We start from the raw sequence: 16,556 nt of genomic DNA, 5'->3' as shown, positions 1-16,556 counted from the left end.
CTTGCTCACTCTATCATCTCCCCGATCCCCAGGACAGCCAGCCCTTTATGCCATTAGGGGTGGGGGACCACAGAATTGGGATGGGCCAGTGGTTGTGGAGACAATAATCCCCACATTCCACCCTCATTCCTAATTCAGTCTGTGGCAACAGGTGCCTCTTGAACGTTCCAGGGAAATTGGGTGTTCCCACCCCAGCTCCTTTTCTCACGCTCCCGCCCCTTCCTAGCCCAGGTGTCCTGGCTCACAGCTCATCACTGATTGCCAGCCCTACCCTTCCCTCATCCCCTACACCGAACACCTAAGGACCCTTTTCTTCGGGTTCCAATTTCTACATTGTGTCTCAGCAATAGAAATGCTTGACTGATTCTCTGCTCTTTCTCTTTGGATTCCACATCACTCTCTCCCAGCGTACCTTTCTGGTATTTAACTTGGTTCCTTTGTCTTGATCCCAGCCTGTAGGAGTCTCTGAGATACAGAAGTGGCCCCTATCTGAGGGGCCGCTCTATGTAAGATGCTTTATTTGGCGAAATAGACCTGACTTCTTTGTATTTTTTTTTATTTCTCAGGTGAAACTGATTATTCTGACAGTTTTTGTGATCACTATATGAACACAGTGTAGAATTTAATGGTATAAGTGTTATTAATTGCTATTAAATCTATTATTAAATAATAAATTGCTATTAAATAATGACAGAGTATGGTAACAGAAAGGAAAAATCATGCAAAGTGGTAGCTCATATTCTCTCTCTCTGTTTCTGTCTCTGTCTCTGTCTCTCTCTCTCTCACACACATACACACTTCATTCATTTCCTATGTGATTTTTAGGTAAGCTATTCTAAATATGTCCAAAACACTAGTCAATTTTCTCTTAAATTAATTACAAGAAATATGAACATCCTGTCTTTGACAGTCAGTCATTATTTTGCCACTTTTTGGTGCTTGTCATTCCTATCCAGATCTGGGTTTCTAACTGGGCTCATTCCTCCAGCCAGGAAGACTTTCTCATTTTCCCCAGGTCAAGCAGTTCATTTGTTAGTATGATGATGACTTGGTTTCTCCCTATTTGTTGGAGTATGTTTTACTGATAAGCTTTTATTTTTGTTATCTTCTGTGAAATTTGCAATTACTCTCATCTCGGTATGCCTATTTACAATGTGTGAAATTTTTGCTAGCTGCTTTCAGGGTCTTCTTTCTTTCTTTAACATTTAGCCTATACTAAGCGAGCCCATATTTAAGGAATAAAAATTACCATAAATGTAGTGACTTACAAAAACACAAATTTATTTTCTTACAAATTTCAAGATTAGAAGTCTGACAAAGTTCTTCCTGAATTAACATCAAGATGCTGCAGGGTTTTTCTGAACACTCCAGGGAAGAATCAATTTCTTTCCATTTTCCAGATGTAACACCAATATTTCTCAGCTCATGACCTCTTCATCACCAGGTGCAAACCAGAAAAATCAGTATCTTCCCACATTGCATCACTCTGCCTTCCACTTCCTCCCTCTCGCATCCAGTCCCACTGGACCAACCCAAATAATCCAGAATAATCTCTTTACTTAAAGGTCAACTGACTAACAATCTTAGTTCCATTTGCAGGCTTAATTTCCTTTCGATATGTAACTTAAAAGTCACAGGTTCTTGGGATTAGGAGGTCGGTACCTTTAGTGGCAGTATTGGTGGTGGTCACTATTTGAGAGCCAAATATGTGCAGACTCAGTACTGGGAGAGTTCACAGAACACTTAAGAGTACTCTTGACAAATGGTTGATAATGATTAAGGCTAAGTGAGAGGAGCACCACAGATTTATTATTTTATTTGTTCTTAAATGTTTGAACATGTTTATGTTTTGGAGGGACCAAAGCAATAGTACAGTGGGTAGGGGCTTGCTTTGCATGCAGTTAACTCAGATTTGATTTCCAGTACCACATATCATCACTCAAACCCAGCTCGGAGTGCTCTCTAAGGGCAGGGCCAGGGGTAAGCACTGAGCACCACTGAACTTTTTTACAATGATAATTGTTTAGTAATACAGAACCGGTAATATACAAGAGCAGTGTGATATAACAGCAATAAAATATTAAAGGAGAGGAGGAAAAGACATAGTATATGCAGTCAAATGATAATGAGTTGAACAAGTGGGGGGAAAGATGTAGGCAATTTTAGAATAGAAACACTTAAGATGTAAAGATGAAATAACAGAGATCCTTTATGGAAAACCAACTAATGTAAAGGCAGACAGAAATACATGGGAAGAAAACAGCAGAAACGCAAAACAAGGGCTGGAGCAATAGTACAGTGGGTAGAGCATTTGCCTTGCACGAAGCCAACCTAGGTTCAATTCCCAGCATCCCATATGGTCCCCCAAGCACCGCCAGGAGTGATTTGATTCCTGAGTGCATGAGCCAGGAGTAACCCCTGTGCATAGCCAGGTGTGATCCAAAAACAAAAAGAAAAAATAAAGCAAAACAATCAAAAATCTCAAAGGTAAAGAGGTTGCACTTAAGCCCTATATGTAATAATCACTGTAACTGTGGATGGACTAAACTCCTAATCAAAAAAAGATTGGGTAGTGCTGAAAGTAGATTAAGGACCAAACATGAGAACCTCCCAGCATCTGTATTGCAAACCATAATGCCCAAAAGTAGAGAGAGAGTATGGAGGAAATTGTCTGTCATGGAGGCAGAGTGGGGGAGGGGGGCTAGGGGGTAAGGGGAGGTATACTGGGGAGATTAGTGATGGGGAATGTGCACTGGTGGAGGGATGGGTGTTTGATCATTGTGTGATTGTAACTCAAACATGAAAGCTTGTAACTGTATCTCACAGTGATTCAATTAAAAAAAATACTGGCTAGGAAGTATTTTCTAGCTATGACAGATTGTACAGCAGGTAAATATTTGCCTTGCACATGGCCAACCTTGGCTTGATTCCCAGCATCCCACGGGGTGCTCTTAGCACAGTAACTCCTGAGCATTGTTGTGTGAGGTCCAAAATCAAAAATAAGTAAATAAAAATATATTTTTTAAAAAAAGACTGTCTGGGTAAATTAACAAGTAGAATGTGGGAGACAGAAGCTTAGCGACTAAAGGGCCTGCCTTGAAGTATGAGGCGGCAAATTCAATACCACCACCATACACTGGGTGACATCCTCGAGGTTCTACCTTTTGTGCTTGGCAGTTCTGCTGTCTTTTTTTTTTTGGGGGGGGTCACACCTGGCGATGCACGGGGGTTACTCCTGGCTCTTCACTCAGGAATTACTCCTGGCGGTGCTCAGGGGACCATATGGGATGCTGGGATTGGAACCCGGGTCGGCCGCGTGCAAGGCAAACGCCCTACCCACTGTGCTATCACTCCAGCCCCAACAGTTGTGCTGTCTTTGATCACTGAGGTGCAGGCAATTTCTGGTGGACCTGGCTGAAGAGCATGACAACTAATGAGACATAGGAACACTGTGGCTAGAGTATGATTCCCCAGTTAGCTCCTATGTGAGCTTCAGAGCTAAAGTGTGACCCCCAGAGAGCACTGAAACCAGAACATTCACAATTACTACCGCTGAAATGTTCGAACACCACAGTTTACAAGTCAGGCTGGTGTGAGTGGAGGGTGGAAGGGAAGCTGGGGACACTGGTGTAGGGAAGTTAACACTGGCGGTGGGACTGCTGCTAAAACACTGTCACTGTCACTGTCATTGTCATTGATTTGCTCAAGAGGGCACCAGTAATGCCTCCATTGTGAGACTTGTTTGTTACTGTTTTTGGCATGTTGAATACACCACAAATAGCTTGCCAGCCTCTACCGTGCAGGTGAGATATTCTCGGTAGCTTGCTGGGCTCTCCAAGAGGGGCAGAGGAATCGAACCCAGGTCGGCCACATGCAAGGCAAATGCCCTACCACTGTGCTAAACACTATATGCCTAAAACTCAACTATGATAGCTTTTATAAATCACTGTGTCTATTTTTTTTTGTTTTTTTGTTTTTTGCTTTTTGGGTCACACCTGGCAGTGCACAGGGGTTACTCCTGGCTCTTCACTCAGGAATTACTCCTGGCGGTGCTCGGGGGACCATATGGGATGCTGGGAATCAAATCCAGGTCGGCTGCGTGCAAGGCAAACACCCTACCTGCTGTGCTGTTGCTCCAGCCCCAAATTACTGTTTCTTAAAAAAATTTTGGGGGGCGGGCTGGAGTAATAGCATAGCGGGTAGGACGTTTGCCTAGCACGTGGCTGACCTGGGTTCAAATCCCAACATCCCATATGGTCCCTTGAGCACCGCCAGGAGTAATTCCTGAGTGCAGAGCCAGGAGTAACCCCTGTGGATAGCCAGGTGTGACCCAAAAAGAAAAAAAAAATTTTTTTCAGTTAAAATTAGGGGCTGAACAGCTAACACTAAAGGTAATTTTATCAATAAGACATTAAAAGATGGTTTCAGGGACCGGAGTGATAGCACAGCGGGTAGGGCGTTCGCCTTGCACGCGGCCGACCTGGGTTCGATCCCCGGCATCCCATATGGTCCCCCAAGCACCGCCAGGAGTAATTCCTGAGTGCAAAGCCAGGAGTAACCCCTGAGCATCGCTGGGTGTGACCCAAAAAGCAAAAAAAAAAAAAAAAAAGATGGTTTCAGGTTTCAGTACTCTAATTTTATTTTAAAAGATTAATATTGATTCATGTTAAACTATGGTAAATTTTTTTCTGTTCCTATTCTCTTAGCATTTTTTATTAGTGTAGTGATTTTCCTTGGGCTTCCTAAATATAAAACCTTATACAGATATTTTTATGTTAGTCTTTTTGTATATCATATGCTGTATGAAAAGTGGGAGTGGTTATGTAGAAACTTTTATAATGCTGAAATGACTGTCAATAAAGCATGTTAAAATTTGTAAAAAAAAAAAATTCGGGGCTGGAGCGATAGCACAGTGGGTAGGGCATTTGCCTTGCATGTGGCCAACCCAGGTTCGATTCCCAGCATCCCATATGGTCCCCCAAGCACTGCCAGGAGTAATTCCTGACTGCAGAGCCAGGAGTGATCCCTGTGCATCGCCAGGTGTAACACCCACCCAAAAAAAAAAGCAAAAGTAACCCCTGAGCACTGCCAGGCTTAGCTCCCAAACAAACAAATAAACAAGTGCATACATAATATATATGCGTATATATATACATATATATATATATAGTCAGTGAAACCAAGAACTAGTTCTTTGGATGGGTAAATAAAATTGATAGCCTAATTGATAAAATAAAATTAAAAATAGATAGACTCGCTAAAAAAACATTGAGTGAGGGGCTGGAGCAATAGCACAGCGGGTAGGGCATTTGCCTTGCACACAGCTGACCCGGGTTCGATTCGCAGCATCCCATATAGTCCCCCGAGTGCATCGCTGGGTCTGACCCAAAAAGCAAAAAATAATAATAATAATAATAATAATAATAATAATAATAATAATAATTGAGTGAAAAACCTAAGAAAAAGAATTATCTGCCAGGGATGTGCACACACTTCATTGGTACAGGGACCAAGTTTTGATTCCCAGACCCAGGCACAGAAAAACAAATAAAAGATAAAATAACTAAATGCCTTTCTTCCATTTTGTTCAGATGTACCAAGCCTAGGTTTCCCTGGTTGTAGCACTGTAGCACTGTAGTCCCGTTGTTCACTGATTTGCTCGAGAGGGCACCAGTAATGTCTCCATTGTGAGACTTGTTGTTACTGTTTTTTGGCATATCGAATAAGCCACGGGTAGCTTGCCAGGCTCTGCCGGGTGGGCAGAATACTCTCGGTAGCTTGCAGGGCTCTCGGAGAGGGGTGGAGAAATTGAATCTGGGTCGGCCGAGTGCAAGGCAAATGCCCTACCCGCTGTGCTATCGTTCCAGTCCCTGGTTGTAGAAAGTCTAAATAACAGCTGTTCAGTTTTTCTGCTCCATCTGCACCCTCTTTCCTGTGGTAAGATCCTGAAGTAATAAAGAGCTGCTCTCCAGAACTGACACAGGGTTAGGAGGCAGCAGTCTACTGGGTGTGACATCCACCAGGTTTGCAAATGTTTTTGATCTTGGCCACACATTAGAGACTTTGTCCTCAGCCTCTGAGGGCCTCCTGCCAGGACTCCTGCCATTGGTGACAGCCCAGGAACCAGAGACAGGTCAAGGGTGACCCAAATCTGGTTGCAAAAGCAGAGATCTTCTAGGGCAGTTAGGACAGAGAAGAGGCCACTATGACAATGGTAGTTGGAAATAATCACTCTGGACCAAAACTCAATGCTGAGAGGAGGTAAAGGGATATATGTGATAATCTCTTATTATCTGTATTGCAAACCATAATGCCCAAAAGGAGAGAGAGAGAGAGAGAGAGAGAGAGAGAGAGAGAGAGAGAGAGAGAGAGAGAAGTGTCTGTAGTGTCTGTTATAGAGGAGGCTGGTGTGGGGTGGCGGGAGGGAAACTGGAAACAATGGTGGTGGGAAATGTGCACTGGTGAAGGGATGGGTGTTGGAACATTGCATTACTGAACCCCAATCATGAACAGCTTTGTAACTGTGTATCTCATGGTGATTTCATTTAAAAAATTTTTAAATAAAATAAAATGCTAGAACTCTTCCAGAGCTCTCCTTTCTTCAGTTAACCTGTGGGTCATCTCTGAGTCATAAAATTGGTTCAGGCTATTGTTTAAGAGTTGATTTCCACAATAGCCCTGTCAGGGACTAGCTGACACAACCCCAGTGGGAGGGAAGGGACAGTTCCTAGCACAGGCTAAATTCCTTGGCACGTAAGCAGACGTTTGTTCTTATTCCTTCAAGGACCTGCGCGCCCCACTCTCCCCTCCTTGAAGTATGAGAACTTCCTCACCCCAGCCTCTCTCCTGCCTGCACCTCTCCCTTCCTTCTCTACTTTCTCTTCTCCCGTAAAGGCTCCTCCTTCTTGTCAGTGCTCGGCCCTCTCACCTCGACAGCTCTCACTCTAGAACCGCAGCCACTGTAGCCAGAGTGTGGAGTGAAGAGACACACTTGACGCTGTTCTGTCTGGTCCGGGACCTTTTTATGTAGGCCAGTGAGTCACTGGCTTGGCTGCACTCCCTGTCCTCCTCCCGCCCTCACTGTCTTTCACTCTCTCCACCCCCGGCTCCCAGAACAACGCCTGCCTGGGTTCCCACTCAGTATCTAGGAATCTGGACTGGGGTGTTGTGTTCCAGCCTTCACAGGTTTCCTTGTCTCCCTGAAACTAAGGAAACTGGTGCTCCGGACGTCCAGAGAAGATGACATCTAAAGGCCGGGCAAAGTCATGGTAGAGGAGGAGAAAGACCCAGGGTGGAGAAGGGGAAGAAATAATTAGGGCTGTGAACAGGAGGGGAGGCGGGGAGGAGAGGACGGGGTGGAGAGAGCAGGTTTCCAGGAGCAGCGAGAACTGTAAAGAGTAGGAGGGAGAGGTGCCCAGGTAACCTCTGCTTTCGGTCTAACAAATAGTTGGGTTTTTTTTCCTCCCTGTGGGAGAAACTGCAAGTTGAGAGAACTTCTGGCTCAACCTATGAATGCAAATGTGACATGAGAGAACATCACCCAAGAGGAGACTCAGAACTCCAAGAAAACAACATTCTGCATGCAGTTTACACAGTTTATTGAGACGCCTGCCCAGGATCCAGAGAGAACAGGAAGCCTGCTCCAGTCTCCCCAGAGGCCCTGCTGTCTCCCCCACCGAGGGAAGCACCTGGGCGTTGAGAGAAGTGGCAGCCAGGAAGGGGGACTGGGGCAGAGAGCTTGAGAGGCGAGGGGGTGTGTTGGGAACCCCTGAGGGTGTGGTGAGTTCTGTAAGGAGGGCGGGTGTGGAACTGGGAGTGAGAAGACACAATGGCTTATCACCTTGCTCTACCAGATGGTGAGGAGGTCAGACAAATGGCTATTGTTTTTCAGGTAACAGTTCAGACTGCACTTTATTTGCCAAAGCTGGAGAAGAGTCGTGACTTGCTCCGGCAGCAGAGTTACCCTGCGGTAAGTTTCACCAATCAGCGCTGACATTTCAAGGAAATGGCAGAGAAAAATTTTAGAGAGGAGGTGCCTGTCAGGGAGAGCAGCACTGCAGTCGATGGCAGGAAACTAGCAGGAGAGGAGGAGAGAAGGGGGCTTGGAGTCCCCACTTTGGGAAGCTGAAGAAAGAGGGTGATCAGGAGAACTCGTCACGTTGGGGTAATGGGGGAAGCAACAGCAGCTCTCTCAGGAGGGGGAAGAAGGTGGAAATGAATTAACCCCTTCCTGGGCCTCTGAAATTCTCCCAACTGGAAGATAACGATGACTATGATGATGATGATGACGACGATGATGATGTTGATGATGACGATGCTTCTGTGTGTGTATGTGTGCGTGTGCGCGCACACATGTGCGCATGCATGCATGCATGTGTGCATTAGTACACATACAGTAGGCAAAAGCTGATTTATGAGCTGCCAGGTAACTCTCCCTTGGGTTGGAAAACCTCAGGGTCAACCAGCTGGGGTCCCAGAGGCCTTACTTGGTCCAGGATATCTCGGATGGAGCGGCAGGGATTCTTTGCAGAACTTCCAGAGCCACAGGGCTTAGCACCAGCCGAAGGATCGGGTTGGGGGTTGCCATCAGGGCCGCCACTCAGCGTAGAGGAGGAGACAGAATTGCAGGGGTGACTAGAAGATGTAGACTTGCTGCCACAGGGCTGAAGGATGATTTTACCACCAGACTGGGAGCTGGAGCTGCCACTGAAGGAGCCTGTGCCTGACGAGGAGCAGGGTCCCTGGGAAACCCCGCCGCAGGGATGGGAGGATGAACCAGAACTGATGGAGATACTAGAACTGCTGTGGCTTCCGGTGCCGGAGAAGCTGCAGGGCCCCTTAGAACCCATGGAACTGCCTCTGCAAGGCTGGACCCCACCAGAACCCACTGGCTGGAACACAATGACGGAGGAAGGTCCTGACTGATAGATACTGGAACCAGAAGAACTTTGACTGGGAATAATGGGATTGCTAGAGAAGTATTTGCCTTCTGAGACGGGTGGGCCAGCTGCAAAGGAGGGGGGCCCCAGAGAGCCTCTGATAGGGTTTTCTTTGGTGAAGTAGCCCACAGGGTAGATTTTGCCCCGACTGTAGGTCATGCCTGGGACCAGGTAATTGTCAGAGGAGCCACCCACCACCTCATAGCTGCCGTATGAATGGTCTACGGAAGTGATGGGGGGACAGGGCTTGCCTTGAAGGCCACCATTGCCGCAGGGACCACCTTGAATCCCTCCAGGGCCACCAGAGCCATGTTGCTCCACCACCACCACCACTGGCCTTTTCCCTCCTGACACGGAGTGGGAGTTAGAGATGTAGGTGCCGGAGTGTGAGACAATATTACCCCCACTGCAGGGAGAGTCGGGGACATTGGAACTGCAGGGGGGCAGGTTAGAGTTTTGGCCACTGCTGCCAGACTTCCATGAAGTTTGGGAAACAGAAGAGCTTGAGCCTCCTCCAGACTGAGAAGAGCTTATGACATGGCGGGAAGAATTGTCATCAACTGGGAGGGCTGAGCCTCCCGACTGAGAGCTGCTGCTTCCGGAGTGAGAGCTGCTGCTTCCGGAGTGAGAGCTGCTGCTTCCGGATTGATAGCTGCTGCTTCCGGATTGATAGCTACTGCTTCCAGAGTGAGAGCCGCTGCTTCCTGTCTGAGAGCCGCTGCTTCCATATTGATAGCTGCTGCTTCCGGAGTGAGAGCCGCTGCTTCCAGGCTGAGAGCCGCTGCTTCCAGGCTGAGAGCCGCTGCTTCCAGATTGGCTGCTTCCAAACTGGGAGCTGCTGCTTCCGAACTGGGAGGAACCAGATGCACCTTGAAGATTAGAGCCAGAACCAGAGAAGCTGCTCTGGGAATACCCTGTTCCTGGTTTAAATGAGGAAGATCCTGAAAAACCCCCCTGGGAGATGCTGGAGCCACTGGAGCCACTGAAGCCACCAGAACCACCAGAGCCACCCCCAGCACCACCACTGGAACCGGAACTGAGGCTGCTGGAGCCTCCGTGGCTACTGATGCTATTGGAACCCCCATTGAGAAAGGGGTCGTTGGGGGAGGTGATGCGAGCAGAGTTCCTCACGGGGTCCGAGAAGGTCTTGATGCTCTTTGCCAAGGTACCTGCGGGAGAAAGCAGAGGTTAGTAAGACACAGAAGCTTGTCTTTCTCCCTCACCTTTTAGAGCGACCTCAATCCCCTGCCAGTGGGGTTTCTCTGGAGAGGAGCCCAGGAGGGTAAAGGGAGCTGGCTTTTATCTCTACAGGAAAGTGAGCTGGCATAAGAAGGGCAGCTTCATATTTAGGGTGCATCGGGATGGGAGGAGACAAACATCTACCAGAGAAAAAGATGAGACTCCAAAGCAGGAGCTCTTGGAAGATGAGAGGGAACCGTGGGGCAGCAGGACAGTCAGCTGTACGAGGAAGACCCCAGAGAGCCAGCACTGAGCAGAGCACTATGAGGGTTGGGGATAGACACCCTCCAGAGGGAAGAAATACAGGCCAGGCTGTGGGACCAAAGGAGAAGGAGGCGAAAGGCAAAACAGAGGATTGAGGGGGAAGGAAAAGTAATAAACCAGACAGAAAAGCACTCTGTAGGCAAAGAGGGCCCGAAGCCAGGACAGGGATGAATGGAGACCAGTGGCCCTGGGAGAGGCCGGGCTCAGCTAAAGGATGGAGATTCTGCTCCCATCCTCATGTTGTCAATGCCAGGAAATCAGGGTGGGGGCCCGGATGTGGGGGCACCCACTGTTGCTGCAGAACCTGCTGGTACCAGTGTGACGGGACACCGCGCCCCAAGCCACCCCTGCTCTCCTGGCCCTGCCCAGGGCCAGGGGATGATCCTCCCTCGAGGCTCGTGAGCACTATCAGCTTCACTCTCTCCCCACCCAGCAGTGTGCGCCAAGCCCCAGGCCGCATCTGTGCCCCTGCCTTTACCTCGCTCTCGGATATGGAACCTCTTCTTCCCTCCAAGCCCAGGCTCACGCTCACTGCACCCCCATCTTCCCTCTGCGCCTCACCTCAACCCCTGGCTCCCAAGTGGCGTGGCCAGAATATGTGCAAGGCGAGTTAAGAAAACAAAGCATAGCCACTGTGATTTATTTCTGCCACCCTCCTCGGACACTCCACCTTTGACCCGACTTCCGCAATCCAGCATGTCCCCATTCTCTCCACAAAAAAGAAATTCTCTGTGTCCTCCTCAATGTGAAATCCCAACTGGGTTAACTTAAACTGCTCTAATCTTCAAGTTTCCTATCTCTTCTCTGCTCCCCAGACCACATAGTCTGGGTCCTGTAAGCTCCCATGGCCTCCTGTGGAGAGGAGGGACAACTCTTTCACGTGCTCCTGTATTTAGAGCACTGGACCCGTGTCAAGCACACAGAAAAGGCTCTAGAAAACTTTCTGAGCCTTTGTCATGACTATAAAATATCCCATCTTCATCGTCTAGTGCTGATAACATTAGTAATAAAACCCACAGTCCTGGGGCTGAAGCGACAGCACAGCGGGTAGTGTGTTTGCCTTGCATGGGGCTGACCCAAGTTCGATTCCCAGCATCCCATATAGTTCCCCCAAGCACTGCCAGGAGTAATTCCTGACTGCAGAGCCAGGAGTGACCCCTGTGCATCGCCGGGTGTGACCCAAAATGCAAAAAACAAAAACAAAAGCAAAACCCACAGTACCCACTGAAGCACTCATCACGTGCACTGTTTAATGAGAGACACGAGAGACCTGATCTAGTAGTTACCACTAACCGCCCCCTCCGACTCCCTAGTGCTGCAGGAAGAGGCTCAGAAAGTTCAATAACCTTGCCCAAGGTGACAAGGCAATGAGAAGCCCCTGCCCTCCCCCTTTCGGGGCCTCTCCTGACCCCTCTGGCCATGAAGGCCCTCCCTGCCGGGGGATCCCCAGCCTTCCCTAACCTGCTCTCTGCATCCGTCCCCACTCCAGCTGCCAGGGCCCCTGACCCTACCTGGCAGGAGCAGAGTGGCCAGCAGCAGCGCCATCATTCCTTGCCCTCCCACACGCCCTGTGCGGCGTGCTCGAGAGGAACCCATGGTGGACTGTGCAGTCTCTGACAGCAGCTCGTGGACACCCAGGGCCTTTATGCCACGATGGACATTCTCTGGGCAGGAGTCACTGTGGGGAGGGAAGCAGAGGCGAGGGTGGGTGCCTGAGGGAAGTTGGCGTGGCTGGGAGGAGCTGAAGTAATCAGCCGGGGCATCTGCCTACTCAGCAACAGAGGAGGCTGCGCCGTGGGTCCCCCTGGCCACGGGCCCTGACAATTCCTGCTGCCCGACAGGCCAGCCCTGGCCGTCCATCTAGTTGCCTAACCTGGAACCAGGCACTCTGCCCGGCAGCTGCCCACTCGGGGGAGGCCCCAGTCCCGGCTTCACTCTCCTTCTGCTTGTGGACCTGTGAGACGCCACATCCTCCCCCATCCACAGACAGGGGGACTCAGCTTTCCCTCCTGCCCCGACCACCTGCTCGGCAAAACTTCCCCTGGTGGTCCCACCAACAACCGTTTTCCACCCCTTTCCTTGAAGTCCCCCACTCAACCCTGCCCACCCCCAGGTGTCAGAAACTCCCCAATTCGTATTTTGCCCACCAGCTGCCATGTCCCAGGATCATGCCTGCCACACATGTCACGTGCCCCACCAAGAAACCAGCCTTTCCCCTCTCAGAAACCAGGAATCTGCGTTCCTGAGGCCGAGACCTCTCCGTTCTGGGGGGCTCCAGATGCAGTAGGAGGCGTGTCGGGTGCCAGAACCTCAACCTGGGGGAGAGTTCGGGGACCCCTGTCATGGCTGGGTCTGGGCTAACTCATGGGCTACTCACAGCCACTCCCCCCATGGATGAGCCTGACTCGGATTTGTGAGCAAGAGGCTAATAAGGCTAATTGGGAAGGTGGTGACCCCACGGCCCGTGAGCTGTTTCCCTGGCCTGGATGAGTGAACAGGAAGCCGCCAGCTCACGCCTGGGTTGGCTAAGCCAAAGGGGGCCCAGCGGGCAGATAGGGAGCACTGAAGGGCCCAGAGCCTTGGGGACAACTAAAGACATGGGGAGGCTCCGTCATCCTTCACAGCCGCTGCCTGCTGGGCCCTGGCCCTGCTCCAGACAACTAATTGCTCCTTGGTCTTGTCCCGAATAGAGTATCAGTATCTCAGTATCGGAGGGAAGGGCCGAGAGTCAAGGCCAGCTGCTCTCTCCTCCTCACCCAGCCTACCCAGATGTCTCCCTGCTCCCCTCACCCAGACTCCCAGAAGATCTCCACAGCCCCCGCACTGTCTCTAGTCCAGCCCAGAGCTATCAGGACTTTGCAGGCATGAAAGAGCTTTCTGATCCTGAGCTTTCGAAATGTGACCCAGGGGCAGAACGGAGTTTGACATTTTACTTGTAGCACTGTAGCACTGTCGGCCCATTGTTCATCTATTTGCTTGAGGGGGCACCAGTAACGTCTGCATTGTGAGACTTGTTACTGTTTTTGGTATACCAAATATGCCACGGGCAGCTTGCCAGGCTCTGCCTTGCGGGTGGGATACTCTCTGTAGCTTGCCAGGCTCTCTGAGAGGCACAAAGGAATCGAACCCGGGTCAGCCACATGCAAGGCAAACGCCCTACCCACTGTGCTATCGCTCAGTCCATTTTACTTAAGGTTAATGAGTTTGAAAGTAAATAGCTACGTGCTTGAGTGGCTACCAGTCTGACCCTTTGTTTTCCACCCCCATGAAAATGGTATAGCCATGTATCCAAAACACGGACTCCACAACGCTGAAAACATGAGATCTCAGCTGCAACTGCTGAAACTTTGTAATTGTCTATCAAGTTGACAGGTGGGGATGGAATGGGGGTTTGTGGGAAAAGGAATCTGGGACCACTGGTGGAGGGAAACTGAGCCTGGTGGGGGGTTGCTGTTGAAACATGATATGTCTAGAATGCAATAATCAATAACTTTGTAAATGACCATTGAAAATGAAAACGAAGAAAAGAAAGCGGGAGGGCAGCAGTCTGGGGACAGTGTTCTCTGCTGAGGGTTCATCCCTGGATCCCTAGGACAGAGATCAGGGGGCAAAAGCAGTCACTTGAGGGGGCCAGAACAATAGTACAGCAGGTGGGGCATTTGCCTTGCACAGGGACCACCTGAGTTCAATCCCTGGCATCCCATATGGTCTTTCTAGCACCACCAGGAGTAATTCCTGAGTGCAGAACCAGGAGTAAGCCCTACACATCGCTGATGTGGCCCAAAACCCAAAAGAATAAATATTCTGAAATGTATTTCTGTGGCTGTGTTGCTGTGGAGACCCCAGCTGGTCGAGGACTTTGGGTCTTCTCTGAAAGACCCCTGCCCCTTGCAATAAAATGCTTTGATCCCCAATAAATAAATAAATAAATAAAATTTTTAAGAAAAAAATTCATTTTAAAATCCAGATGAGGGACCAGGGAGATAACTCAAACAACTGAGCGCATGCTTTGCATGCAGGAGCCCCAGGCTTGATGGTCCCTGAGTACCACCAGCTCCCAGGGTAGGTCCCAAGCACCATCAAGTGTGACCCAAAATGAACAAACAAAGGCTGGAGCGGTAGCACAGCGGGTAGGGCATTTGCCTTGCAAGTGGCCGACCCGGGTTCGATTCCCAGCATCCCATATGGTCCCCCAAGCGCCGCCAGGAATAATTCCTGAGTGCAGAGCCAGAAAGAACCTCTGAGCATTGCTAAGTGTGACCCAAAAAAAAAAAAAAATTGAACAAACAAACATCAGAATGAAGATGGCCCGGGTTAGAGTCCCACACAAGCCCCCAACATTAGGCGACTCACCACATTTTTCATTTTTGAAGTTTTGGGTCATACCCAGTGATTCTCATGTGGTGCTAGGGCCTGGCACACGCCAGGCAAATGCTCTATCCCCTGACTATCTCTCTGGCCCAACTCACCTAACTTCTCTGAACATCAATTTCCTTGCCTGAAAAATTGAATTTTTTTTTTTTTGCTTTTTGGGTCACACCCAGCAATGCTCAGGGGTTACTCCTGGCTTTGCACTTAGGAATTACTCCTGGCAGTGTTTGGGGGACCATATGGGATGCCGGGGATCGAACCTGGGTCGGCCGCGTGCAAGGCAAACGCCCTACCCGCTGTGCTATCGCTCTGGCCCCATAAAAATTGAAATGTTTTAAAAGATATCTACCTGGGAGAGATTTTGTGAAGATCAACTGGAAAATTATCAAAAGACTAAATGGACAAGAGATGTAGCCCCTGCACAGGTGCTCAGCAAACGAAGCCCACAGCGTCCTGTGTGTGTCCTCAGTATAGGGAAGCAGGGGCTGCCAGCCACAGTCCTGTGCAGTCTCCGCCCCCGTGCCTGCGTCAGACCCGGGCTGGCACACCAGGGTGCCTTCAAGGCAACGTTGCTCCTTCCGCTGCTCCGGGTCCTCTGGGCTGTCCCAGTCAGACTCTCAGGAGGGCACAGCTGGGAACGGGGAGGCGCAGGATCCCTGTGGGTGGGACACAGCAGCGCCTGTGGGTTGTCTTTTCCCAGCGCAAACAGAGGTGGCCACGTTTATCTTCTTTCCACTGCCCATTCCTCCAGGGTGCTGTCACAGGTTGGCCCAGACTGCAGGCTGGAGGAGGCGCAGTCTCTCTCGGCCTCTCGCCAGATCGTCTGCATCCCACACAACCCAGGGTGGCACGACCACATTCCTCCCCTGACCAGCCCTCACGCTGTCCTCCTGTCCACAGGCCCACCTCTTTCCACCCCTCTCTGTTGCTGCTGTTCTGCTCAAGGTGCTACTTCACTGTGTCCACGGGGCTGACCAGGAACCCTTCCCTCAGTTCAGCCCGTGAAAACCTGAAATTAGAGGAACAGAGGTCAGGGCTGAGTTTATTTACCCAGGGGCCAGGGGCACCAGGTATATTCACAGGCTGCATGGTGCCACGGGGGCACAGGTGGCTCTGCGGTCTTCCCCTAACCCCAGCAGTGCATGCTCTGCCCTGTGATTGGACAGGACGAAAGAGTAGGTGACCCAGGGACCACCACCCCTCTCCCCAGAGAAAACCAAACTCAAAGCATGTGCCTTATACTCAAGGAACCACGGGTTCCTGCCCTGTGCCAAGAAGCGTGCAGATAATGCCCACTCCAGGCCTCCTGCACCTCGCCCTGGGCACAGAGGGCTGCCACAAGAGCAAGAGGAGCCTTGCGCTGGGCACACCCTGCAGAGGGAGACCGGCAGTGAGGACTGCTTCCTGGCATGGCAAGACTTCCCCTGAGTGGACTCAGGCAGCTCAGACCCTGCATTCTGGTGCTGAAGGTATATTTATTATTTATTTAATTAAAGGACCGAGCGATAATCCGCCCAGACAAGACCCAGAGCAGCCGCACAAGAATGGCTCCTCTGCTCCTGAAAGACCATGATCCCAGAGACCTACTAACTACTTTCAGCACCCAGCGGCTTCTTACAGAAATGCCTCTAGACTGTGAACTGAGCTGCGACCCCATGCTGCCCCGGAAGGGGAAAGGATTTTCCTCTCTTGGCCTTTCCTTTCCACAGTGGCGGTGGCAGCGGCGGCGGTGGCCGCATGGCG

General features: G+C 50.1%; 1 protein-coding gene across 1 annotated transcript; it reads right to left on the bottom strand.

The window, feature by feature from the left end:
• Positions 1 to 7,686: 7,686 nt before the first annotated feature.
• CDSN (corneodesmosin) lies at positions 7,687 to 12,054 on the bottom strand. Its single transcript, XM_055129239.1, has 2 exons — positions 11,954 to 12,054; positions 7,687 to 10,108 (listed from the first exon to the last, which is right to left on the bottom strand). The coding sequence occupies exons 1-2, from the start codon at positions 12,036 to 12,038 to the stop codon at positions 8,412 to 8,414; spliced, it is 1,782 nt and encodes a 593-aa protein (XP_054985214.1). The 5' UTR covers positions 12,039 to 12,054; the 3' UTR covers positions 7,687 to 8,411.
• Positions 12,055 to 16,556: the final 4,502 nt, after the last annotated feature.

The sequence above is a fragment of the Sorex araneus genome, chromosome 2, assembly GCF_027595985.1.
Source record: "Sorex araneus isolate mSorAra2 chromosome 2, mSorAra2.pri, whole genome shotgun sequence".
In the NCBI taxonomy this organism is placed as follows: domain Eukaryota; kingdom Metazoa; phylum Chordata; class Mammalia; order Eulipotyphla; family Soricidae; genus Sorex; species Sorex araneus.
The sequence above is the reverse complement of the archived record's forward strand: the minus strand, read 5'-3'. Positions and strand labels throughout refer to the sequence as shown.